General features: G+C 41.8%; 3 protein-coding genes across 3 annotated transcripts in view; 2 read left to right on the top strand and 1 right to left on the bottom strand.

Moving 5' to 3' along the window:
* The first annotated feature begins 256 nt into the window (after window positions 1-256).
* On the top strand, window positions 257-4,991 carry LOC118645366 (72 kDa type IV collagenase-like). Its single transcript, XM_036286241.1, has 3 exons — window positions 257-758; window positions 4,056-4,793; window positions 4,870-4,991. The coding sequence occupies exons 1-3, from the start codon at window positions 257-259 to the stop codon at window positions 4,989-4,991; spliced, it is 1,362 nt and encodes a 453-aa protein (XP_036142134.1).
* LOC118645212 lies at window positions 1,514-7,770 on the top strand. Its single transcript, XM_036285856.1, has 2 exons — window positions 1,514-5,177; window positions 5,249-7,770. The coding sequence occupies exons 1-2, from the start codon at window positions 5,071-5,073 to the stop codon at window positions 5,601-5,603; spliced, it is 462 nt and encodes a 153-aa protein (XP_036141749.1). The 5' UTR covers window positions 1,514-5,070; the 3' UTR covers window positions 5,604-7,770.
* Window positions 7,771-26,196: 18,426 nt separating this feature from the next.
* The window catches only part of LOC118645151, a gene marked incomplete at its 5' end in the record, with an annotated part of 144,092 nt that continues 143,026 nt past the window's right edge, over window positions 26,197-27,262 (bottom strand). The window contains 1 exon segment of the mRNA XM_036285670.1: window positions 26,197-26,380. Within this exon segment, the coding sequence (XP_036141563.1) occupies window positions 26,201-26,380 (180 nt within the window).

The raw sequence follows: 27,262 nt of genomic DNA, 5'->3' as shown, positions 1-27,262 counted from the left end.
GAAGGTTCGGGAACGCATTGGGTCACTTACGCGAAGAGAGGAAACAGAGCCGTTTATTTCGATAGTTTCGGAAATCTTTGACCTCCGCGAGAACTCGTGCGGTATCTCGGCAATAACGTCGACGTGACGTATAATCCTCGGTCGTATTAGACGTACGATCAGAACATTTGCGGTCAGTTGTGTTTGCGGTTTCTTCGCGGTTTCGATTGGAATTAAGTAGATAATTTAAGTCGCAAAACCGATTCAATCGATCGTCATGTCGATGACGCTCACGTTGTCCAGCGTAAACAACGTTCTCGTTGCCAGCTACTTTCCCGCACTCGATCTTAGCGACGGCGAGTACGAGTTAGGTCTCGCGAATTTTGAAAGTTACAACACGATACCGAACGTTCACTCGGAAAACAATAAATTCTACTACGGCGACAAGAACGACGTGATCGTTATTCCCGAGGGATCCTACGAGCTAAACGCCATCGGACGTTATCTCAGGGCCGCATTTACGTACAAACACAAGGGACAAGAGAATTGCGGGTACGACACCGATACCGATTACGATGCGAGTACAACGATCGTTCTTCGCGCCAACGAGAACACAATGAAAACCGAAATAAAGTGTCCGTATCGGATAGATTTCACCTTGCCGAATAATATTGGATCTCTGTTAGGTTTTTCCGCGGGACGCATATTGGAACCGAATAAATGGCACGTATCCAACAAACCAGCGAATATTATGAACGTCAACGTTATATGTGTGGAATGTAACCCGGTGTGCGCGCGGTCGGACACAATTACGTATGTGTCCAACTTTGTGCCGCGCACACGATTTTGCGAAACATGTTACTGAGGATTACAGGGACGAGCCCGTACGTGATATCAGTTAAGGACGACATACCACTCCATGGTGACTGCGCTACACGCGGTACATTCAGCGTGTAGCAGGTGTAATCGTAGTCTAATAACGACACGACCAGCCTCGTAGTGTGCGGAGTGCGTATCCACGTTCCTAGAGTACCGCAGGGTATTCGCTAGATCCCGAGGAAACGGTATCCTGTACGAGAGAGAAGTGAACAAATATTAAGGTATTCTTTATAATACATTATCTTTTTTTAATAACGATTTGTTATATATTCTCTATCTCTACAGATCTTTAACGTCGTTCTCCTCGCCATCTCCGAACGTGCGCGCCGTTCTACGTAGATCTCAATATTCTCCGCGCGTACACAATTATATAAAATATCATTCTTATACACTTTGTTTTTTTATTCAATTATATTTTTTATATGTATACAATATCATTCTTATACACTTTGTTTTTTTTATTCAATTATATTTTTATATACGTTATACAACGTCGTTCTCCTCGCCATCTCCGAACGTGCGCGCCGTTCTACGTAGATCTCAATATTCTCCGCGCGTACACAATTATATAAAATATCATTCTTATACACTTTGTTTTTTTATTCAATTATATTTTTTATATGTATACAATATCATTCTTATACATTTTGTTTTTTTATTCAATTATATATTTTTATACACTTTATTATATTCTTACACAATTGTATATTCGTACATTCTTATAACAATAAATGCATTTTGTAATAGTATATATTAAAATTATTTTTCATACTTTTTACTACTAAACACGTAGCAGATCCTGAGATTAGATTGTTCCTCGTGTCTATGAGGGTAGTTGAGACACCTCTGCGTATACGTCATCGTCCATATTGCTCGTTCCGTTGGAAAACCTTCTTATAGATGTTTGTATTTGTTCATTGATACGAAGCATGTCATTTAGGATCACATTAACGTAACGATCGATGCTACGCAATTGATTTTGTATATGATTCCTATCGAATAGCACAAAAAAACAAAAACAGATAAATATTAAAAGAAACACTGTTCGCGCGGGAACATTCGATCACGGTGTTTTCGGGTGTCGCGCGCGAGCGAGGATACGGGCGGCTCGTTCGCTCGTGGCATCCGCGTGGTCTCGCCTTCTAAATCCACCCTAAGACGCTCGTGTACGCCGGGTGTCCTGGACCGAGCAGAAGCATGATGCTCCCGTTCGCGTTCAGGATGCCGCGTCGCGGTAGTAAGTCGGCCTGAGATATCTGTGGTGTACAGATCGCCGTCTCCGCGCCCTGCAAGTTAAGGCGGAAGCGCGTATCCTCCAGTTCTCGAGTGCATTTCTCGCATAATCTAATCGATAAAGAATCCGCGGTGTGTGACTGCGGGCGACTATCATGAACATCATTGAATTATTTGAGTGAAAAGGCGAGGTGGTTAGAGGGTTGATTTAATCCAGTGGAACTCTCACTCTGGATAGACGGAAACCCGTCATTGTGTGCGACGACTGAAATAAAGTGACGTTTCATTCAAAATATCCATCGCTTATTTCATTACATGCCTAAATCCGCTCGTCATCATCAGGTTCACGAGATCCACGCACTCCGGACTCAGCGCTGAGTCATTCCGGTGAATCGAATCGCATACGCGATTGAGTTAGAATCGCCGCTTGCGCGCTTGCACAAACACTAATACACAAAAAAAAAACGATACGTTTTATATTCTTACAATACCGCGAGCGTTTTATCATTACTATCGAACGTTATTTCAACCGACATAAAACTCGGTAAAAAATTCGTTCTAATTTTATCGATACCCTCGTTAATCTTTACGATAACTTTTGCTAACGAATCGGTATTCGAGGCTAAGCTATACATTTTCCGATTGTTGATTGCATTCACCACATTTGTAATATTCGTTAACTGTTCCATTATATAAATATATGTGCACACGCCTCTTGAAAAAACGTTGAAACTCTGATGTCATCCACGACAACACCCGCTCTATATATACGGTACGTTCGTAGTTGCGGTACGTTCGAATTCCGTTTCCAACCGGAAAATTATAAACAAAATCGTTGAATCATAAGGGAAATGCGATATCTACTTTCAACCAGAAAACTGTGAGTAATGTATTTCTTTTCACGCAAATTGCGACGATACACTCGAATCCGTAAGATAACGAAATTATAAATATGCGATGATGCGCTTGAATCCGTACGCTTTCTGCGGGCTTGCATCCGTACCGTTTCCTACATTTTGAAACCTCATGACTACTATGAGAATAGAGGTAATGCAAGGATGCACTTATTTCATTTTTCCGTTGTTTTACTTATAAATACACGGTGACATAATTCTCTCGTTTCATAATTAGATTTACATTTACAATTGTATAAAAATTTTGTATAAAAATTGTAATCAAGTTTCAGCTAACCTCCAAGAGAATACCCGTCCGATTGATGTTTTCTCGAACATGTCAAGGGGGGAACCACAAACAAATAAAATGCCGCGTCGATAAATTGCGTCTCGCCATTCAAAGTGTACACGCAGATCTCGCAACATCTCGAGGAATGCGCGCCCATCTCGTAGTCGCGATCGCGATCGCTATCTCCGTTGTCTGTGCCCTTGCAAACGAAAACGAACGAATCGTTAGGGAAAACACCGAATTCGCGATTAATTATCTACAGAAATATGGATATCTCAACGAGAAGATGCAATCGTTTGAAACCATTGGCGAATAGCGAATTCTCCAAGACTCTATCAGCCTTTTTCAAGAATATTATAAATTATCAATTACCGGCGAGGTGAGCAACGAAACCTTAGATCAGATGCGTAAACCGCGATGTGGACAACCTGACATTATACAACAAAATTCGAATGCTATCGGAAATAAATGGCCGCAAAGGCAACTCACGTGGAATTTTCATTTAGCAAAAAAACCAATGTTAGAAACCGCCCGGGCCGCTTTTAATTTATGGCAAGCTGCATCGTCATTGACATTCAAACAAAATATATCACATCCAAATATTTTAATATCATGGCGCGACGGTAATCACATGATGTTCGATCGTCGAAATGGTAACTTGTGCCCCTCTCCTTTGGATGGTTAGGGAGGGGTACTCGCTCATGCTGCTTATCCAACGGGGCACGCAGATTATATTTCCGAAATTCATGTCGACAGTAAGGAACATTAGTATATTTATCTAGATCAAACTCCAGCGAACTTTGACAGTTTATTATATGTGCTGACGCATGAGATTGGTCATTCCTTAGGATTGCAACACGATCCACACACGGATTCCATCATGTACGCCTACACAACACATTATTCTTATTCTATTAAACTAAGCGACGAGGATATTCTTAATATTCAAAATCTCTACGGTAACTCGGCTACCGAAAAGTTGCCGAATAAACCAATATCCCCCCCAAAACTTCCGGTACCAACACCAAAGGATATTCCAAACGATCTGTGCGAAATAAAACGCATCAATGCGATATTACTGTTGAGAAAACGAATGTATATCGCGAGCGAAAAATACGTATGGTTGATAAGACTGGACGATAAAAAATATAATCAACCACTAGCACTTTCTACTTATTTGAAATTTCTACCTCCGAATTATACGCGCATTTCAGCCTCGTATCAAACTCCGTCCGGCGATATAATACTATTCGTGGATAATGCTATTTACAAAGTGAATTATCCGAGCTTCTCGTTGGATACCAATGGGCCAAGAACATTTTCGGAATTCGGATTGCCCACAGATGCGACGATAAACGCCGCGATAAACACAAATCGGGGGCGCTCCTACGTGATATACAACGGATACATGATCGGTGAGGTGGACGACTATAACGGAAGCATCGTTAAATATTATACTATTCAAACGATCTTTCCGGGAATACCGCCGAATATTACGTTAGCTTTCCGATACCTCGACGGTAACTTTTATTTCGTGTCGCAACAACAGATTTACAAATTTAACGAATTTACGGAAAACGTACTCTCGGCGAGTAGGTTTGACATACAATCGATCGGCATCGCGATACGGATTACTGCAACAATTGCGCGACCTCTTGCACAAATTCACGCAAAATACCGAAACATTAATGAGAAAGAGGGACAGCAATTTATTTTAGGACGCATAATCCATAGAGAACGGTTAGTCTCGCGTAATCCGTCTACCGATACGCAACGTAAGAGCGAAAATAATCGACGATGTATTCTACGTTGGCGGAACGACAATCCGATACGTTCGACGATGGTAATGCGAAACGAAAAAATTTAGATTGGGCGAATAAGGAAAATACGAAGAGAAAACAAACGTAAGTACTGTTATTTCACTTTTTATTTACAACGCTATTAACCAAACAAAGTAAAGTAATAATACTTACAGATTCAACAATGTCAACGCGCGACCCGACCCTCCTCGCATATTGGCGAGACGATACACGTTGACGAAAACAGGGTACAAGTACCTAGACATCGGCATCGTCGTAAAGTCACCATCGTACGTGAACATCGTACTCGGAGATTGTCACGGAAAGGAAATCTCATTCACGGTCGACGAGTGGAAGGAACTGGTAAAACTAAAATCTATGATAATAACGACACTTCGCTTCAACAACAACAACAACACATACGACAACATGGAATTACCTATGGTTGGAAACATTTTCCTGCGAGTTGGAAAAATAAACAATCTACCGATTCTACGTTTGGAACATCCCTCTTATCGCTCTCAACCGTGATTGTTATGTTCGACCACGATTACTGCATCGATCGCATCGTTAAAGCGCTCTCCCCGGTGACGAAAATCGTTGACGCGAAAGTCAAACGTTTCTAGGAAATCATCGTAAACGTTGACAATCCCGCTGACGGTCCGCGCGCGATCCGGGAAAGCGCGCAATTCGATATCAACGACATCGTCGATTGCGAACTAGCCGTTATCTGTTTCGGATTCTTTTAAACATACCGTTCTCGGTTTCGTAATCTCCTTTGTTGTAATAAAAAAATTGTATTTTTAAATAAACAAATATAGCCTGTCTCTGCAAGCGTATCACACACTTGATTTTATATTACCCTATATTGTAATATTTCATATCTTTTCACTACGCTAGTGTAAGCTTCGATTGTGAAAAAAATAAACGTACTTTTCAATCATTAATATATTTCTTTACATTAAATACATTAAATACATATTTCGATTTCTTATATTTATTCCACATATAAGATACATATAACATTGCGAAGGCATTATATCATTCGCGATTACAAATTATCAATCACCGTGATAGATATCATATGATGTAACACATTATTTTTTATTCGAAACGTTATAGCCGAAAGACGAGGGACCAGCAGCTTCCTGTACAGTCGCGTCGACTTTATCGCTATCCGTCGACTCGTCAAGGCGTTTTCGCTTCCTCTCCTCGGAATAATGATTATCGCTGCTGCCTCTGTATTGATCCCGTACCTTCTTCACGACTTCGGATACCGTCATCAACTCATTCGCCACGACCTCGAAAAGCTCGCGCAATAATGCAAACTTGCGATCCGTATCCGACGAGGAATAAAGAAATTGCGCACGGAAATTTCCACCAATCGGACTTATCTCTGCTCTTTATATCTTTGACCTCGTACAGACTCACGCGAACCAAACGGTCTCCGTTTTCCCCAGGGGTTCTCATTACGAACACTCGCCCATCCTTTACTCTCGTTACATTCTGAGATATCAAACCGGTGTCCTGATCACCGAACGAATCGAATATCGCGTCGATACCCCGCGTCTTCTTCTTGTTCTTCTTCTGAGATTCTTCTACCTTCTGTTCCTCGGCGTGGAAATCCGTCTGAGTAGCACAATCCTCCATATCCAACCTTATGATGTAGCCTCGAACTTCGTTCAACCAAAATCTGTACGCATCCTCTGTCATTATACTCAGAACCATTCGAGCGTACGTTTCGTTAGAAATATTTTGTCGAATAAAGTTCTGCATTTCAATTCTAAAATACACGGGATCAAACGTACCCTTCGTGATCCATAATTGATATATATCTTTCAGCATACGTCTCATCTCCATAGCCTCGCAAATTCGACGTGTCTCGCATTCACATTTTACGCTCTTGACTAACTCACAATCGCATTTTACATTCTTGGCTCTAACTCGATAAAGATGCGATGAGCAGCCTGATCTTCCGCGTCGCCGATACAGTCGGATCCTAGAGTTCAGTCAACAGATCGATCAATAAAAAATAAGCCGGTGAATCCACTCTACCCTCATCATACGATTCGACATCCATATCGTTTCTCACTATACAACAAATATTTACACATTTACTACAAACTATTATTGCATAGGATTGCTTTCATTACCTACCTGCAATATACTCTGAGAGAAGCAACACCAACCAGTAATAAGTCTAAAACTGTAGCAGCACTCTAAATGCAATCTCTTATATATCTTCCAATTTAACACACACCATTCAAAACAAACCAATATTTTATTCTACATACAAACACATTACCGCGTATTGCGCACATCCCGAGGATATTGATTAATATTTATACCACGCACAGCTCGAGATGATTCGAGAGATGGGTCACGGGGGCTCGACCAATTAGAATTTGCCGAGTAAAGGACGACGAGATGAATCGCTCGTCGCGCCCGAACCCGAATCCGTGCGGTATCTCGGAGGATGCGTCTTTCCGCTCGGCTTACGCATCGTCGAAAAAAAAAATAGATCGCTCTCATTCGAACATGCGTTTCACCATGGATTTTTCCCCGTGCTCCTCGACGGGCTCGACCAATTAAAATTTGCCGAGTAAAGGCGACGAGATGAGTCGCTCGTCGCGCCCGAATCCGTGCGGTATCTCGGAAAATGCGTCTTTCCGCTCGGCTTACGCATCGTCGAAAAAAATAGATCGCTCTATACGCTTAACTATTATACATATACGAACACGCACAAAAGACATTTCCCCATGGATTTCCCCGTGCTCCTCGACGGGCTCGACCAATTAGAAATTGCCGAGTAAAGGCGCAAAACGGACGGCGACGAGATGAATCGCTCGTCGCGCCTGAATCCGTGCGGTATCTCGTAGGAAGCGTCTTTCCGCTCGGCTTACGCATCGTCGAAAAAAATAGATCGCTCATAATAATAATAAAAAATAATTCACGCGGGGAAGTCGATAGAACGACCAATGAGTAAAAAGCGCCAAAAACTAGAAAAGCGCGCGATGACTCGTCTCATCGCGTTCCCCATGAATTTCCCCGTACGCCTCCAACCGTACGGTTTCAACAGCAAAAGCGCTTCCTGTGCGCGCCTCAAACCGTACCCCAGTGCGCCTCATACTGTACGGTTTCACCAGCACGAGCGCTTCCTGTATGCGCCTGAAACTGTGCCCACGTGCTCCTCAAACTGTACGGTTTCACCAGCACGAGCGCTTCCCGTATGCGCTTGAAACCGTGCCCATGTGCGTCTCCAACCGTACGGTTTCACCAGCAGACACCCTTTTCACCCGGCACAAAATCCCCCTCTCCTATACCCCCCCCCTAGTTTCCCACCTGATTTACATTCCCCCCTCGACCCCCCTCGGAGCACCTGGTTGCGACCGTGTACAATTTTTTCGTCAAAATTTCTATACGGCCCCCCACTCCTTTTCCCCCCTCATTTCCCATTTGATTTACCTTCCCCCCGCGGTACCCCTCCAGCACCCGACCGTAGAACCCGCATAGAATAACTACTTAGGTTGCATCCGATTTATATAGATACATTTATTGTGTTATCCCAATGGGTGTTACAATGGCGCTTTTAAATGGAGCGTACCCAAACCATTCACAACCATTAGAATCACCTTCTTCTTTACTCCGACCTAGCCATAAGTGACCCTTTACAAACTAAACACCCCCATCTCTCCACGGACACCCCTCTAACCCCTCCCAATGCTTCCTCTTCATCCCCTCTCCCTCCTTCTCCACTTTCGTTCTTCCTAGTGCTCCACCTTGCCCCTGATTTTTCACTGTCTCCTCCTCCTCTATTCTCTTCATTTCTCTCCGTCTCTCTCACCATCTTCCTTCTCCTTCTATCTTGTTATCCATCGCCATCTCCTTTTCTTCCTCTGACCATCATCCACTTTCGCTATCCTCGGGAGAGGTTCAGTGACGTACAGTTCAATTGGACACGTTGCAATTGCCCACCGTGCTATTAGACACGAACATTTCACACCGTTCAATTGCGCACCGTTCGATTGGACACAGTTCGATTGGACACAGTTCCATTGCGCACCGTTCAGTTGCGCACCGTTCAATCAAACGCATATTAAATATTCATACATTATAGCTGCGTTTGCAATGTGTACATGGGTTAGCGAATTGGACGAGCTGAGTGCGGGAAGGGAGGCCGAAAGCACCCTCTTGCACCCTCCCGTGTGTGTGTATGTAAAGCATTCACTGCACCACATGAGTTTGCGACTTAAATGGCGTGCAATCGAACGGTGCGCGATTGAACTGTGTGCAATCGAACGGTGTTCAATCGAGCGGTGTCCAATCGAACTGTGTCCAATCGAATTGTGTCCAAACGAACTGTGCGCAATTGAACGGTGTGCAATGTTTCGTGTCTAATAGCACGGTGGGCAATTGCAACGTGTCCAATTGTACTGTGCGCAAATAAAGGCCTTTCCTGTCAAAACATTAAGACATTCTTCGCAATGTATTTTTTTTTCAATTGCTTTACAACGTAGTCTGCTATATATTTAATAATGTTTTGAGCAAAATTCTGAAATTTCTCCATTATCTGTTACATAATTATGATCGACAATAGCATGAAACTGATTTATATCTTCATTTGTAGTAATAGTTGTATCATCAATCATAGATACTAAACGTGAGGTCATATTTATAATATCTTCAGATTTTGATATTTTATTAGCTGAGGAGGCATGTAAAATTGAAATTTGTTCCAATGGAATACAATTGCCATTTCGTTCATTACGCAATTCAGTATGCACTAATATTTTTTTCATAGCTGCTTTAAATTGACGAGTGGTAGGATTGTTATTATGTTCTCCGTGATGTCTTATACAAGCAAAAAATAACTCCACATGATCCTGACTAATTTTATAGAATCTAATATATTTTAATAGTTGTTTTTTTTTGCAAATTTCATTATATGATATTATCGCGCTATTGATACATACAGGGTGTCTGGTATTTTTTTATGGAATGTTCATGAGCAGGTAGAGCGCATGAAACTGACCAGAAAAGTCCTTACCGTTTTTCCCTTTTTGCAATAGTTAACAAGTTAGTGACTTGTAAAATTTTCTGTATTAGCCCGGCCTACCGCAAGCGGTTTCCTGTCACAAAGTGATTATTCTTTAGCTCGCGTATATATGTACACTCCCCCCCCCCCACACACACATTACATACTAAAATTTTCTTAAATTAAATAAATATTGTTTATAAGTTTTCAAACATTTAATAAATTCATATATCCGTAAATTTACACGGAGAAAATTTTATAGTAAAATTATGTATGATTTATTATTTATGGTAGTAACCACGAACTGTAAGAAAAAAGTTCAGAGAATTATATCATATAAGTAGTGTGAATATTGTCGTAATTTGATGAAAAACATAATAAAAATTTTCATAGTTCCTCCTTGGCCCGCGTTTACTACTTACCATAGTAATTTTTATCATAAAGTTTTTTACGTGTATTATAAGTCTATCACAAGGATTAATTTTATTAAAAATATAAATATCCTAGTTATTTAATTTTTAATTAAGAATATAAAGTTGAAATAAACATTTTATTTGGTTGTCATTTCCATTTTAATCGATAAAATTTTCTAATGTTTTTTGAAGAAGCACAAATTTTGTTTCGAGCGTATGATAACAACTTCTTTTAAAATTTATAATGACAGTTTACGGCGTTTAAGACTACCATCAAAAAAATATTTTTTATTAAAAATAATCGTTATTTATTAAGGGGTTACACCAACCTAGACGGTCGAAAAACAGGCCTAACTTTGATATTTTATTCCTCCTAAACGGGTAGTGGGAATTAAATAAAATTTTGGATGATTATTGATTTATGTTTCGACAATATAAAAAAAATTTTTTTATTAAACAATGGCGACGGAAAGCAGAAATATGGCCGCCGACACACATTGAGGTTTGGAAAAACGTATTTTGCGGTGACCACTGTCCCGTCTAAACGATCCATCTGAAACAAAAAAACAAAATGGTGTTTTTAAGTTAACAGTAGTGGTTTGTCGGTGACGATCGCCGATTGTCGATTTTATCGTTTGTTACAAAATGGCGATGAGTTGAAGGTAAAATTTAAAAAAAAACGAAAAATTTTTGTCCTTTTTATTTTTTTAATTTTTAATGAAGACCGATTAAAAAAAAAAAAGATCGTCACCGACAAAAGAATGTTTCTGAGAGTATTGTGTAAAAATTTAAAAACGATCCATCGATTAGTTTTTGAGATTTGGTGGTCACCGACTTTGAAAAACATGTTTTGAGAAAAACGCGTTTAAAGTTTCAAGTTTAGTTCTACTATTGTTAATAGCCGAATTTGCACTTTACCTCTAGTCGACAATTCTGGGGCCATATGAGATTCCTTCCACATCAATAACAGCAGCGCTCTGTGAAGACTTTTGTTGACAGCGAGCAATCCTTTCTTCGCGCGTCGCCTGCGCTCGTACTTCGGCCACATCGATGCGCGCTCGGTCTTGATTTTCGCAATATGCAGCACAATTCTTTTATTATCATTAATAAATATGCGGCAGCATCTTTATTAAATGTGTATGCAGCAATATTGGCAGCAATTTGCACAACGTGTGCACCGCTCTGCTGCACTTTTGCAGCTATCAGATTGTTCAAACTTTCGTTAACGTTTTGCGTAAATCCACCGACGCATTTCTCCAGTAAATTATCACTAGAAAGTTGTTTTCAAATATTGAACGAATGGCTTTAATCACATCATCGTCCAGTGGCGATTTATGTTGATATTGCTCCAATTCGAGCACTCGAACGCTCGATCCCGTTTTACTCAACTCTCTGTAATTCCGGCATTTTTTCAGATATCAACAAAACTTTCAGGATATATTCTCGAAACTTGAAGCTTTAAGAAAATGTAATAAAAAAAAATCGAATTTTTTTTCCGCTAGGTTGGTGTAACCCCTTAAAAAATAAATTTAGTAATCACTTCTTTAAGCATTAGAACTGATATTTTTTGTACACGTGTACACGTACACACATACTTTTTGTCGTTAAAAAATTTTATTTTTATTAAAAAAGGTAAGAAACTATCATAACTCGAAGGGAGAATTTAGCGTTATGCGTCGCTTGTGCGTAGCCATTGTCGCTTGTTGTAACAATTCCCCCCGCGCGCCTAGCAATCTCAAGGTTCAAGCGCTGAGGAGGGGCAGCCGCCGCGGCCGGGCGCTCGGCGCGCTTGCATTTGCCGGTAGGCCGGGCTAATACAGAAAATTTTACAAGTCACTAACTTGTTAACTATTGCGGAAAGGGAAAAACGGTAAGGACTTTTCTGTTCAGTTTCATGCGCTCTACCTGCTCATGAACATTCCATAAAAAAATACCAGACATCCTGTATAAGAAAACCAATAAAATCTGTTTTTTTTTTTCGAGTATAAATTAAAAGCTGGCCATTTATTGTTTTTAAGGATAAAGTATAATTTTTAATTTCTTTTAATTTATTAACTATTAATTCCGCGTTTTGCTTATTTAAAAGTTGTTCAAATCCGTTTTGTCTTATATTTCTTTAATTTAAAATATCAAATTAATAATTAAATATACTCAAAAATGTTATTGTTCCCTGGCAGAATTGAAATTCCTTTAATTTCAAATTATTTTTACAAAACAAAAGTACATTTACAACAGACGTACTAAAAATTTGTGCTGCTAGTCGAACCTTCATTTTTTTATTGTGATAATCAATATGAGACTTCCGTAACTTATTGCCTAAATGCATATCTTTAGATTGTTGAAAAGCATGTAATGTTTCCAAGTCAGACCATTTAATTTGTTCTCCATTTCCATCAACTATAATTTTTATATCTCCGATAACATTACGTATTAATTTCAACAAGGTGGCAAGGGTCGAGGAAAGCAACAATAATTTCCTTTATATCAAAATGTTGAAATGTTGTCTGCAATGATGTTGTATCAAAATTACATCCAAGATATTTTAATGTATTAATATTAGCACTCAAGCCATCACATGTTACGGATATAACTTTCGTGCTTGTATTATTAATAGAAGCAATGCACTGCAATATTAAGTTACTTTTCATCTCACTAGATACTTTGTTTATTAAAAAATAAGCATAGGTAATTTCAACGCATCATTCTGTACACACAATCATAATAACTAAAGCTTCGCTTACAAGATAATTTTCTTTGGAAATAATGTTATCACCTATATCCGAGTACACACAAAATTTTGTACCGTCAAATTCTACATGCTGTTTAATTGCCATTTCATCGAAAATTATAAAACCCAGTAATGGATAATTAACATTATTTACACATTGCTTTATATAATTTAAAGCTTCCGAAATAATGCCATGCTCTCCATTAATGCTCCCATACCATTTAGTGATAGTTTTTGGATGCGGCAAACAGAAATTGAACTTTACACGAACATATTCATATGCACGCGGAGAGTAATAGTGCAACGTCAAAGCAAAAGCGCGAAACTGTTCATCATATTGTCTAGGCACACGTTTTGCATGCATTAATCGTTTAAATATATTACTTGATTCACTAAATGATTCTCAGTTTGCTCCATATTTAGTAAGTTTTTTTTTCAATTGATTCAGCATATCCTTCATTGTAGCTATCTGGTTCGTTTTTCGACGTACATTTTGTTGAAAATTACGTATTTTTCCTTTATAATATTTCTTCAATAATTCGATTCCCTTCCTTAGTCTGCATTTTTCGGGAGAATTATACATTTTATAATAAGAAGTCATGGTTCCCTTTTCTTTGATAGAAGTTAAAGATATTGCTAAAAATAAAAATAATATTAACATCTTGTTTAAAACAAAATTTTGGAAACTAATTGCAATTGCATGTACTTTTACATATGTTATATGAAATATATATAATCTGTGACGTTTCGCTGCGGCGTCGCAGCGTCCCTCCGCCGTCACAAGGCCCAAGCTCGCGCTAGCGAGAACAGCCGGGAGGTACAGAGAGCGTATCGCGATCCTCGGCGGGCCACAGTAGCGATATTATTTGCGAAGTCTAATTTTTTTTTTTTATATTTTGCGTTTTTTTATATCGGACGCTCCACTCAGTGAAAACACCGAGGAACACCGCACAGGACAAGGAATTTGGCCTTGGCGGAGCAGCGGAAAATAGAGGACAGGGCCGAGGCCCTGGACAATTACCGCATGGGATTCCCAGTGGGAGCCGCGAGGCAAGCGGCACGGCAGAAAACTAAATGAGGCGTCACATCGGAGAAACCGACGAGGCCAGCAGCAGCGGAGGATCCTTCAGCTTTAACCAGCATTTTGGCCTCGAGGAGATTATACTAACCGCCGGAAGGCAGCTTGCAAAAGAGGAGGATCAAAGGCCCTGCGATCAAAAGGTGCCTCGCGAAATTGAGTCGCGTACGCCGTTAAGCGCGAGCTGGCGCGAGGCACGGAACGCATACCTTTATTAGCTGGCGCCACGCGCAGTCTCGTAGCGCACCCTCTGCGTGGGGCACACATAGACTTGCGATCAAACACCTTGCGTTATCGATCGCTCTTCCGCACCAGCTGTTCAAGATAGCGTATCGGCAGCCCGGCCGTCCTCGAGTTCCTGACGTAACGAACGAAGGACGAACGTCCCGAGGTGGAGCGAGGGCCTTGGAGAGGACTCGAAAGGACTAGGAAATCGGTGAGGTTGCCCGTAACGCGTGCATAATTTTGTAAAGCCACTTGCGAGTCGGCGGGTCGTGCTAGCGTTCTGGGAGCGAGCTCTTTAATGTAGTACAGTGCGCGAGGGCGTACTTCTTACAATTAGTGTTAGAACGAGCGATCGACTCCCATGCGCAGCGGGCTGTCAAGGACTCGTGGCGGCTAATGTTCGCGTATCGTTTAGTTAGACATAGAGTTACGTTTGTGAAGCGCGCTCGCAAAGGATCGTGGCCCCGGGTCGTAGCGTAGAAGAGTATTAATTCGCGGAAGAACGCCGGTAGCGCGACCGCCATACCGTCACACGCGTGAAGTGCGTGTTATCCGGATCGCATTGCGTGCATCGAGAATTCGCGCCGCGGAATCCGCGATTTTGTGTGAGGCTCTGGCTCTTCCCGAGTTTCGTGTCAGTTTCATTTTCGTCAATTCTGTTTCGTGAATGTCGCGTCGCCTTATTGTAATTTCGTTTGCGTTGTGATCGCCGCCTTCGCGTTCTCGCGTTACTTGTCGGCTCGCGGCTTGTCGTTGTCATTAGGCTTCGCGTCCTTGTCTAACTGATTATTTTTGCGCCTTTCCTATTGTAATTATTTCGTTCGCGCTTTCCAGCTAAGGTGGTTATTTTGGGTGGCACTCACTTGGACACAGTTCAAATGACCACGGTGCATTTGGACCAAAAGAAATTTTATTAAAAATGTACACCAGTTATATGCACACGTAAAATTTGACCGAATATTTGCACATGAAAAAATGCCACCGTTTACTTGGACACGTAAAAGTTGCACACCATTCATTTGCACACCATTCACTTGCACACCGTTCACTTGCCCGCCCATTTGCACACCAAGAAATGCGCACCGATCATTTGCACACGGAAAGATGCGCACTGATCATTTGCACACGGAAAGATGCACACTGATCATTTGCACACGGAAAGATGCGCACTGATCATTTGCACACCGTTGCAATAGTGTCACATATTCCGTTGCAATAGTGATTCAGAAAACTACGTTCCAAGGCTTGTTTTCAAATGTGTCGATGCTCATTTAGAATATTTGAAATTTATAATTGACAAAGTCAAGAAATTGAACTAAAACTCTCGTTAAGTTACGTAGATTGTGAGATTATAAAATTAACAATAAAAGGAAATCAGAGAGAAATTAAACATAATGTACGCACTCAAGTCAACGATTTAATCTTCCTCAATACTTATTTTAATATAATATTTCTGGAACTAATTTCGCTGCGTTTTAACGAAAGTGTCCATATAATTTTAACAAAACATAAAGCATAAATTTTGTTTAATTTTTCGACAATTACAACGTATTTTGTATGAAAAGTCTGTATTAAAAATAAAATTAATTTTTACTTTAAACCTCGCATATTTCTTTTACTCCCCTTCTATAATACGTAGTTATTGATTTTTCAGAAGACTTGCAACATGCGAAACCTAAGGTATAAACGTTCCTGTTTATAGCTTAGGTTTCTCTTTACATAATAGCAAAAGATTTCTCTTTCTTACAAAAGTTAAACCCACTAATTTTTTGTACTCCTTGGTTAATACGAAGTTATTAGTTTTTGTAAGACTCGAAACATTTTTATTCCTGTTTATACTTTAGGTATCCCTATATAATGGCAAAAGAAGTTTCTCTTTTTACAAAAGCACCTTTGTAAGGTCTCTTGTAGGACCTGTCTCTTTTTTTTGTAGGGCCTCTTAACTGGTTACAAAAAACTTGTACCTGTCTTTTCCGCACCCCTGCTGTGCAAGACGCTCGGGGACGAAGATCTGGCTTCCACCATTTTGTATTTCTTTGTCATCTCCACCATTTTTTCCGAGGGAGGAAAACCACCTTAGTCCCAAATTTCCTCCCCCTCTCTATTCAAAATCCAGTAGTATACTTAGGGTAGCCAATCACTGCACTGGGCAACCATGCAGGTGCCAATCAAAACGCTCCATTCAAATTCGGCAACGCCCACGCGTCAGCCAATCAGAACGCTCCATTTCACCTCCTTTCCGTGACGTCACACCGTCTAGACACGTCCACCCGGCACCAGAAGGGGGAAGAATGGGGGTTTGTTTTGACGCCTAATGGCTTCTCATATACTACTGCCCATTATACAATATGGCGCGTTATTTGCATAACATTTTGCAACAGTCGATTTCTAAACCACGATTCCACATAAATAATAGGTGGGCCTTTGTCAATACGATCAAAAATGTTAACATTAATAATGAATAAACGTTAATATTACTAATGTCACAGCGCTATTTACTAACATTCCAAGGAAACCCGTTGTCAAATTGATCGAAAAACGATGGGCTGAGATTTACCGTTCACAAAACTACGATTGCCACAATTCGTACGTGCGGTTGAACTTGTGTTAAGCTCCACGAATTTTAAATTTGATAGAGAATATTATGAGCAGGTCTTTGGTAATCCAATGAAATCTCCGTTATCGCTGATTCTCGCTGACATATTAATGGATAATTTGGAAACCAGTGGCTTAAAAAATTTTAAATTTTACATTCGGTTCGTTATACAGTTATGTTGATGATATCATCACCACTTTGCCAAGAAATGAGGTTAATAACGTACTATATACTTTTAATAGTTACTATCTACTGATTAAGTTTACACACAAAATTGAAGAAAACGATTGTATTTCATTCTTAGATACCTTGGGGTTATTAAAAGAAACGGTAATTATACAGTTGTACGTAGCAACCTCCAATTTCAATGTTCTTTACATATGTTATCAAGGTCATCATCCTGAGTAACGTTGTGAAGATTTTAGGCCGCACTCGGCATTTATTAAAAAGTTATTAACACGGAAAGTTTTCACGAATTATTTGTAATGGTAAATCTTCCGAACCACGGCTCCACCTCCAAATGGGCTGAAACTTTTTGTAGTGGTTTCTTATGGTTAAAAAGTAAAAAGTAATATAAATAACAGTTTTTAATCGGGTAAGTCCAAAAAAGCTATAAACAAAAAAGATTAAAAATGTACCATTGTTTTCTAATTAATGTGGAATGAAACTTGTGAAAAGTCGTAAAATTATATGTTATAGAGAACGTGTGGATGGGCTTCATCCCTCCTCCTGCACCCTCTGCCCGTAATTTTTCCTAACCCTAACCCACCAATTTTATGTCGCTATTTGGTTAATGTAAAAACATTAGAAACGAACAGCGTGGATCTTGTTTGACGTGGAAAGTAAGTAAAGTAAACGATGTCCACGCTTATACAGTACCACATGTGTTTGCGACTTTCCACGTCAAACAAGATCCACACTGTTTGTTCCCAATGTTTTCGCATTAACCAAATAGCGACATAAAATTGGTGGATTAAAGTTAGGAAAAATTACGGGGAGAGGGCACAGCCCCTCCCCCGCCCACGCGTTTTCTAGACCATATAATTGGATTGATTATGTATACGTACCGTACTTTAGCGCATTTCTAGGTCGACGAAATATACGTACAAGTAAGATAGTACATGAAGTAAATAAAAACGATAAATGACCTTTGAATTCCCCGTGTGTGTGTATGTGTGCGCGCGCGCGCATGCCCCAGGGCAATTTCAAAATCAAAAATTACAAATAATTCGTGAAAACCTTCCGTGTTAACAACTTTTTAATAGGTGCCGAGCGTGGCCTAAAATCTTCACAGCATTACTCAGAATACTGACCTTGATAACATATGTAAAAGATAAAAATGGTTGTTTACTTCGCCAGTGAACAATTAAAATTGAAAGTAGAATTAGTTCGATCTTACTGGCCAGCTTTATTCACAAAATGATACATCACTACGTTTCGACCCTAGATTTGGGTCCTTATCAAGTGTAAGATTTTATGATAAATTCCTATAACTCACGCAAGTTTTTATGGCATGTGCCAGGTATGTCATAATGGCTATGTATAAAGACAAATTAATTTGCTAACTTTTTAGTCTAATTAATTATACGCAGTAAACTTACACATATATGTAATCAATAGTCAAACGAAACTTACAATTAGCGTGTGTCATATGGAACACAATGAGAATGCGGAATCGTATCATGTGCAATCGGGTCTGTGTGCAAACGGGTCCACGTGCAATCGGGTCTGTGTCCAATCGAGTCTGTGTCCAATCGGGCCTCACTCGTGCAAACAGATCGGTGCGCAATCGGGTCCGTGGGCAAACGGGTCGGTGCGTAATCGGGTCCGTGCGCAATCTGGTCCATGTCCAATCGGGACTGTGTCCGATCGGGACGATGTACAATCGATACTGTGTCCAAACGGGAAATACGACTGTGTTCAATCGCTTATGTACGCAATTGGGACAGTCTCAAAACGTAACTCAGACATTTCGTCTTTTACTCATCTCGCAAATCTACTGACTCGGATCCGACCAGTCTCAATCCTATTAATATTATTATAATGGCTGATTTGTATAGCGATATTATTCTGGATGGTGTCCGCCGGGGAGAGATTGAAACGCTTATCGCCCAGAACTTTGTTTTTGGTTAAATCACCTCGAGATCGATCGGTACCTCAACCAGTAATTCTGCATCATCCTCACCTGGGCCTTCGGTTTATTGCTCCCTCTTCTCTATTTCTATACATCGTATCCAAGCTCTCCTGTCCTTGAAGCGGAGCTTCGGCGTTTTTGGGAAGTCGATGAGCTTTCCCGGCAATTTTTATGCCACAAGAAAAGCAGTCTGAGGATCATTTTCTCTCTATTCATTCTTGCAATCCCGACGGCCGATATATCGTGCGTCTCCCCTTCAAAAACCCTTCACTTCTGGACATCGGGTCTTCGAGGCCACACGCCGAACGCATGCTTCAATCATTAAAACGTCGTTTTGAGAATAATTCGTCGTTGGCTACGAAATATCGTGACTTTCTCGCAGAGTACAAACGTCTCGGTCATATGCAATCTGCTCCTCCGACTCAAGGTCAAATTGAACAGTGTGTTTACATTTCGCATCACGGAGTCGTGCGGAAAGCCCACCTCTTCGCGTCGTGTTTAACGCGCCAAGCGTAACATCTAACGGATCCGGTTTACATGATCATCTACTCGCAGGTCCCAAATTACAGATATGCGTCAATTGTGTTACAATGGTGAAGGTATAAGTATGTGTATTCCGCTCATTTCGCAAAAATGTACCATCAAATCGTTGACCATCGTGATATCAATTATCAACGAATTCTCTGGAGCGCATTACCCTCCGCGTCGCCAACCGATTACCAATTGTTAACGGTCACTTATGGAATGTCGTGTGCGTCGTTTCTTGCTCTTCGCGTTTTGAAACAGCTCGTCAATGACGAAGGTCACCGCTTTCCCCTCGCAATACCCATTCTACGCGATCACATTTATGTTGATGACGTTCTGTTCGACGCGGACGATGCGAATTTCCTTTGGCAAGCCCGGGATCAAATAATAGCTCTGCTAAAATTCGGCGGATTTAATTTACGAAAATGGACTAGCAATTCGCCAGCTCTTCTCGGGGACCTCGACCCAGCCTCTCTCGGCTCGTCCGGTAAGCGATCATTTACCCCGAAAAAATCAAAATTCTCGGAATTGGTTGGAGTCCACTCCTTTTCGACGACCTTTTCGAATTTAGCGTAACTTTATCTGAACCCACTCCATCTAGCAGACGCATCATTTTGTCCGCCATAGCAAAGTTATACGATCCGCTCGAATGGGTAACTCCAGTACTCATAACCGCAAAATTTTCATGCAGCAAATCTGGCAGCAAAACCTAAACTGGGATGATACACTTCCCTATAACCTCTTGTCTCAATGGAAAGAGATCTATTCTCGCTTCGTGCATATACAAGAGGTGCACATTGCGCGCTGGTGCGGACTCGGATCTGACATCCAGTCAGCTGAAATTCACGATTTCGCCGACGCTTCAAATTACGCGTACACCGCTGTTGTTTACATTAAAATCGTGTCGCCCGGACAAGTTACTATCACTCTGCTAGTCAAAAAATCAAAGGTCGCGCTGGTAAAACCTTTAAGTACCTCGCTTGGAGTTATCAGCTGCATTGTTGTTAGCGCGACTTATCGATTTCGTGCGCGGATCGATCGGTTATCGCGATCTTCTCTATTTCTGTTGGACGGACTCCACAACAGTTCTCGCATGAGTAACGCAACATCCATCGCGATGGAACGTTTGTTGCGCATCGCGTCAGTGAAATTCAGTCTCGCCTTCCGAACAGTGAATGGCGACATGTCTCCATCGATGACAATCCCGCGGATTGCGCTGTATATTCGGCAATGAAATTGTTAATCACATGCTATGATGGCATGGCCCCGCTTAGCTTCGTTGCGACGTCCATGAGTGGCCTTGTGCCCACACGTATCTTTCCCCTCAAACCTCCTTAGAAAAAAAGATGATATCTCTTCAGTGTTCTAAACCGACCGAAACTTGGAATTTCGCGACACGATACTTATCATGACCAAAGCTCATTCGCGTTACCACTTACCTTCGTAAGTTTGTCAACTCGTGTCGTGTTCGTCTCTCGTGTCGTATCAAGCGCTCCTCGTTAGTAATTCCTGACCTCGCAGCCAAAGATGTAATTCTTTCAGTATCGGACTGCAATAATGCTAAAACTTTCTGGTTCAAGAAAATTCAAACTACAATGTTTTCAGAGGAAGTCAAATTCTTAGCGAAAAATCAATCCATTTCCTTGAAAAGTTTGCTTCTCTTTCTTCATCCATTCTTTGATAAAGACGGACTTCTGTGTGTTGGGGGGCGGCTGCACAGAGCTTCATATCCGTTTTCTAGGCGGCATCCCATCCTTCTAGCGGCGCCTTTACTGGTGTCGCTTATTGTGACTCAAACTCACCTGCAAACGTTGCACGCCGGACCTCAGCTAACGCTAAATCTCTTGCGTCGCGACTTTTGGATAGTTCGAGCTCGTGATCTTATTAAATCGGTCATAAATGTATAGTATGCACACGTGAGCGCGCCACGATTTCTATTCAACTAATGGGAGATCTTCCGGAACCTCGAATAACGGCGCCAGCTCGTAGTTTTTCGCACTGCGGTGTTGACTACGCGAGCCCCGTGCAGATTCGCGCTTTCGCAGGTCAAGGCATTACATCGCGTAAAGCTTATATCGCGTTTTTCATTTGTCTTGCGACTAATGCGATACACCTAGAGCGTTGGAGATTACTCCACGTCGTCGTTTTTAAATGCCTTTTCTCGTTTTTGCGCCCGTCGCGGTTTGCCCCAAGCAATGTATTCAGACAACGGGACAACGTTCGTCGGCGCCGGTCGAGAGTCTTTAACTTATAGAGCTGCTCTGCGCGACCATGACTTTTTGAATTCAACCGCTTCAGATAATGTAACATAAAACTTTATTTTCCCTTCCGCTCCGCATTTCGGCAGGTTATGGGAGGCGGGCGTGCTGAGTGTCAAAACACATTTGCGTCGCGTGCTAGGCAGCCATATGCTGGGAGCGTCCCAGATGCGCACAGTAATAGACGGACACAGCAGGCTGAGTGAAATAGACACAGTAACAAACGGACACAGACCAAACGGACACAGTAATAAACGGACACAGTAACAAACGGACACAGTAACAAACGGACACAGTAACAAACGGACACAGACCAAATGCGCACAGAGCGAAACGAACACAGTGCGAAACAGACACAGTAGCAAATGGACACAGACCAAATGCGCACAGAGCGAAACGGACACAGTACGAAACGGACACAGACCAAATGCGCACGGACCAAATGCACACACTGCACATGCGCACACTGCACGTGCGCACGGACCAAATGCAATCCATGTACATTGCAAGCAGAGTAAAGTCTACATAGGTTAGCGATGGGACGGGGTAGCGACTTGGACGGGGTGGGTGCTGGAGGGGGGCCAAAGGCCCCCCTTGCATCATCCCGCGCGCGCGCGCGCGCGCGTGTGTGTGTGTGTGTGTGTGTGCGTGCGTGCGTGCGTGCGTGCGTGTGTGTGTGTGTGTGTGTGTGTGTGTGTGTGTGTGTGTGTGTGTGTGCGTGCGTGCGTGTGTGTGTGCGCGCGCAAAGCATTCACTGCATCACATGGGTTTGCGACTTTCCGTGTGTGCATTTGGTCCGTGCGCATGTGCAGTGTGCGCATTTAATCAGTGTCCGTTTCGCACTGTGTCCGTTTTGCTCTGTGCGCATTTGGTCTGTGTCCGTTTCGCACTGTGTCCGTTTGTTACTGTGTTCGTTTCGCACTGTGTCCGTTTATTACTGTGTCCCTTTGGTCTGTATCCGTTTGTTACTGTGTCCGTTTATTATTGTGCGCATCTGGGACTCACTCCATATGCTCACGTACGAAGAATTTTCAACCCTGTTATGCAAGATCGAAGCCTACCTCAATTCACGCCCGATTGCGCCTCTTTCGGATATGCTGGATGATTACGAGTGTCTAACGCGTGGCCACATTCTGATCGGGTCCGCTCTCGCCATAAATCCGAAACCTTCGATCTTCAATTGAACGAGAACCGCCTATCGCGCTGGCAACTCGGGCGACATCAAGATTTTAGAACGATTTTGGAAATTATGGCAAACCGACTACGTCAACACATTACAACAGCGAACAAAGTGGCGGCAACTAAAATCGCCGATTCGGGTCGGCTAAATCGTTATTCTGCGAAATTCTACGTTGCCTCCATGTAAGTGAGAGCTCGATTGAGTGACACAGTATCACGCAGGCTCAGACGGATTAGTTTGGGTGGTTACGGTTAAGACGGCCACCTCTGAGTATAGACGCCCGATCGTCAAATTGTGCGTTCTGCCGATCGAAGACGAGGGTTCGAGTAACCAACATTTCGTTGATATTGTTCCTTAGTTCGTAAGTTAGATTTAAGTTTCTCGCTGCAAATTACACGTAAATTTTCTATACTTTCAATTATCAACGTCGTATGTGAATTATTAAGTTGCGTCATGGCGAAGGAACATTTCTCCTCATAAATCAGGGTCAAACACAAACTTGTAATGTTTCGGAACTATCGTTCCGAGGCGGGCGGTATGTTCAGGATTCGAACGGTCTTAGGAAAATTTCGGCATTGTTCGCGTGGAATGATTCTAGTGTATGATTGGGGAGCGGACAGCGGCCGTCGCGCGTCACGATCCGTCGATCAGGACGCCCCGCACGTCGCCATCACGCTCGTATCACGCGCTCCCTAATCACGGTGGAATTCCTCGGTAAAGTAAACCACACGGGAATCATGCGAAAACAAGTTCGCGTTCCCCCTTCTAACACTCCCGGCTTTTCGAGACATAGCGCGAATGAATGTTTCAATTCAGTCTTTCAAAGCATCGACGGTACGTCGCTTCGCGGATTTTGCCGCAATCCGTCAACCCCGTTCTCGGAGATTTATTTATATCGTCAAAACTCTCTTGTCGCACTAGTTAGTACAAAAATCTCGTCGTTCATTACAAGTCTGTGGTGATATGATGTCACCAAATTTTGTCGTCTTTTCTGATATTCGTCATTTAAGACTTTTATTGTAAAACCGCGTCTATCAAAGTTCGTGAGTTGGTGCCCGTATCTCTCTTGCGACCGTCCTCTGCCTCGCACGCTAGATCTCCGTCGAACCGCGCGCAAGATTTCCGATAACGCGCGAGCTTCAACCAAGAAGCTCTACAAGATTTCCGTTTTGGATATAAGTGGCGGTTCACAAGGACGCCAAGAAGATTTCCGCTAATCTACAATGAGATATGGTTCGCCCCTCGCTTCGGTTATCATTGGTAAGAATAAACAGTGAAACTGTTTTGTGAAAGGTGTGCTTTATTTTTTCCCTCGATTCCATTCCGCCGCAGAGAGACCACATTCCTTCAAATTCGCTTCGCGCTCCATTCGGGATGGAACCCGGCATCAAGCAATTTCATCGAGATCGACGCCCGAACAGTTTTTTATAAAAAAGAATCCAAATATTATCAACCTAATAAAAGACACCGAAAATTTAAATGTTATTTTGTGACGTGGCGCGTCCGGTCGCGCTTGTCACAAGGGCGTAAGTCCGACTAAGGGGGTCGACCTAGAGCTACTCGCCGAGCCGAGGGGGAAACGACTTTATTGTTTTATTGTCTTTCTTTCTAACTTTCGCGCTACGTTTTTCATTTTTAGTTATTAGTTTATCTAGAGATAAGGCACCGAGTGTGGACTCAATCCCAAAAGTGTATCAAGGACGGGAGAGAAGCAGCCGTCGTGGGAGTTTTGTCGCGAACTACCGACAGTGGACGAGGTGCCTCGCTGGGAGTTTCCCTGCCGAGCCGAGCGTCGAGCCCCGCTGCGCGTTGCCGTCCCTGAGCTACGAGGATACCGCATGACTACAAGACGATTCTCTGGAGGAATCACGCCGAGGGCACGCCACCAGGCTGCAGACCGGGGGAGCGGCCGTATCAATGCCAACCGCCCGCCACCAAAAAATCGGTTCGATCGCGGCCTGGCCAGCCGGACCAGCCGAAGCGGCAGGGCGCGAGAGATTTCGCTGTGGAAAATCGACACGCGATGATACCGGATATTTCCGAGGAGTGAAGCAGTGGTGCAAGTTTTAGGCCGCGGGCACCACGGGTGCTCCGCCGAGCACCGCCGAGCACCCGGTTGCGTTCGTACCTCGAGTCTCGAGTCTCTCTTCCTCCAAGGCTGCCACGAAAGCGTGCGTTCAGCGGCCAGCGATTGAGAATTGACGAAAGGCGCCTATGCTCCCCCCGTCCCCTTGCATGTCCCCCGCTCATCTCGAGCATCGCGATCAACAAGCAGATCAATTGATATCAATCATTGATAGCATTGATCATATTATTCATTATTATTAATTATTAAATTTTTTACCATTAATGTAATTTATTGTCTTATTTAAATTATAATAAATTAATTATAATAAAACCAATTATAAATGCACATTAAGTAATAATAAAAATTTTTAATAAATTATTAAATACAACTAAAAATAGAAAGAGCTGACGAGTTAGCAAAAGATCTTTATATCCAATTTCTTAATTCTATAATAGTTAATAGACATTTCGTTATTCGATCATTTTTAATGTATAGTTTCCCCAGATGTACTATAAATGTTAAATAAATACGCCAACATGTCAAATGAAAAATAAGTTAAAATCTTAATTACATTGCAACTTTTTTAAATATTAATACTCAGTAATTAGAATAGAATAGAATAGAATAGACTTTATTGCGTCCCAATTACGGGGTATACAAGGCGCTTTTTTCACGAAGCGTTCACGAACCGTTCACATACATAGCCCTTTTACTCCCGAACCGACCTGGCCATATGCGACCCTTACAATCTGTTACCCCCCACCCCCCTTGCACGCCTCTACCCCCCTACCCCCTCCGTCCCTTTTCTGACCACTCCTCCTCTCTCTCTTTCCATTTCTTCTCTGCTATCTTCTTTAACCTCTCCTCCTCGATCTTCTCTTTCCTTTTTCATCCTGGGACTTCTCCTCCACTTTCTCTCCTGTCTTCCTCTGCTTTCTCTGCTTCACCTTCTTTATTCTCCTCATGCTTTCTTTCCTTCTCTCCTTCCCTCCTGCTTCTCCTCCGTCTCCTTCTATCCAAGTCTTCTCTCCTTTCCATGTCTCTCTCCCTACCATCCTCCGTCTCTTCCTAAGAACATAAAACATAGATTATAACTATATCCTCCATCTCCTCTCCCCTTTAATTCCCTTCTCCCTTTTCTTCTCCCTCGCCTATTTCCCACTTTTCTTTCCTTTTATTCCATACCCATTCTATCCCGTCCACCCACATACTTTTATTCCCTACATACTTTCTTTCCCTTATTTCTCTCCTCATTTGTCCTTTCTAGCATCTTCCACCTGGTTTTTCTCTCCTCCGTTGTCAAGTCCTCATCTAACCTCACCTCCCAGCGACTCTTAATCTCCGCCCTCCTCTCTAACAACCAGTTTCTATCCTCTTACTCAGTAATTATAAATACATACATAAATTCGTGAAATATGTAAAATTAACGTAACGTGATCGTGTCATTCTTAAAATTAATTACAAAATAAATTAAATAAAAGAAATATGAAACTAGTCCACAATTTAACAAAATAAGAAAATAATAAAAATACATATATAATAACAAGACTCATGACAAACTCATCTCAGACAAAGTTTTAGTCACTGTTAAAACTAAACTAAGTCATATCCAACCGACATTTCAGGAATAAATGTGAGACAGAAAACTCTTAAATTTATCACGTATTCTATTATTATGTATGTATATATTTTTATTACTTACTTTGTTAAATTGCGAATTATTTTTATACTTCTCTTGTCTAATTTATTTTGGAATTAGTTTCAAGAACATGAACACGTTATATTAATTTTATACATTTCACAAATTTGTGTGTGTATTTATTATTAACTACTGTTGTTCGGGATATGATTTTCCCTTTCAAATTTACCGTCCCTTGAATTTGTCGCGCTTGCTGATGACATGTTCACGGCATGTCAATAAGATTTAGCAGCGGACGAGCGGGGACACAA

The sequence above is a fragment of the Monomorium pharaonis genome, chromosome 4, assembly GCF_013373865.1.
Source record: "Monomorium pharaonis isolate MP-MQ-018 chromosome 4, ASM1337386v2, whole genome shotgun sequence".
NCBI lineage: Eukaryota > Metazoa > Arthropoda > Insecta > Hymenoptera > Formicidae > Monomorium > Monomorium pharaonis.
Note: the sequence above shows the minus strand (reverse complement) of the source record. Positions and strands in the feature narration are given on the sequence as shown.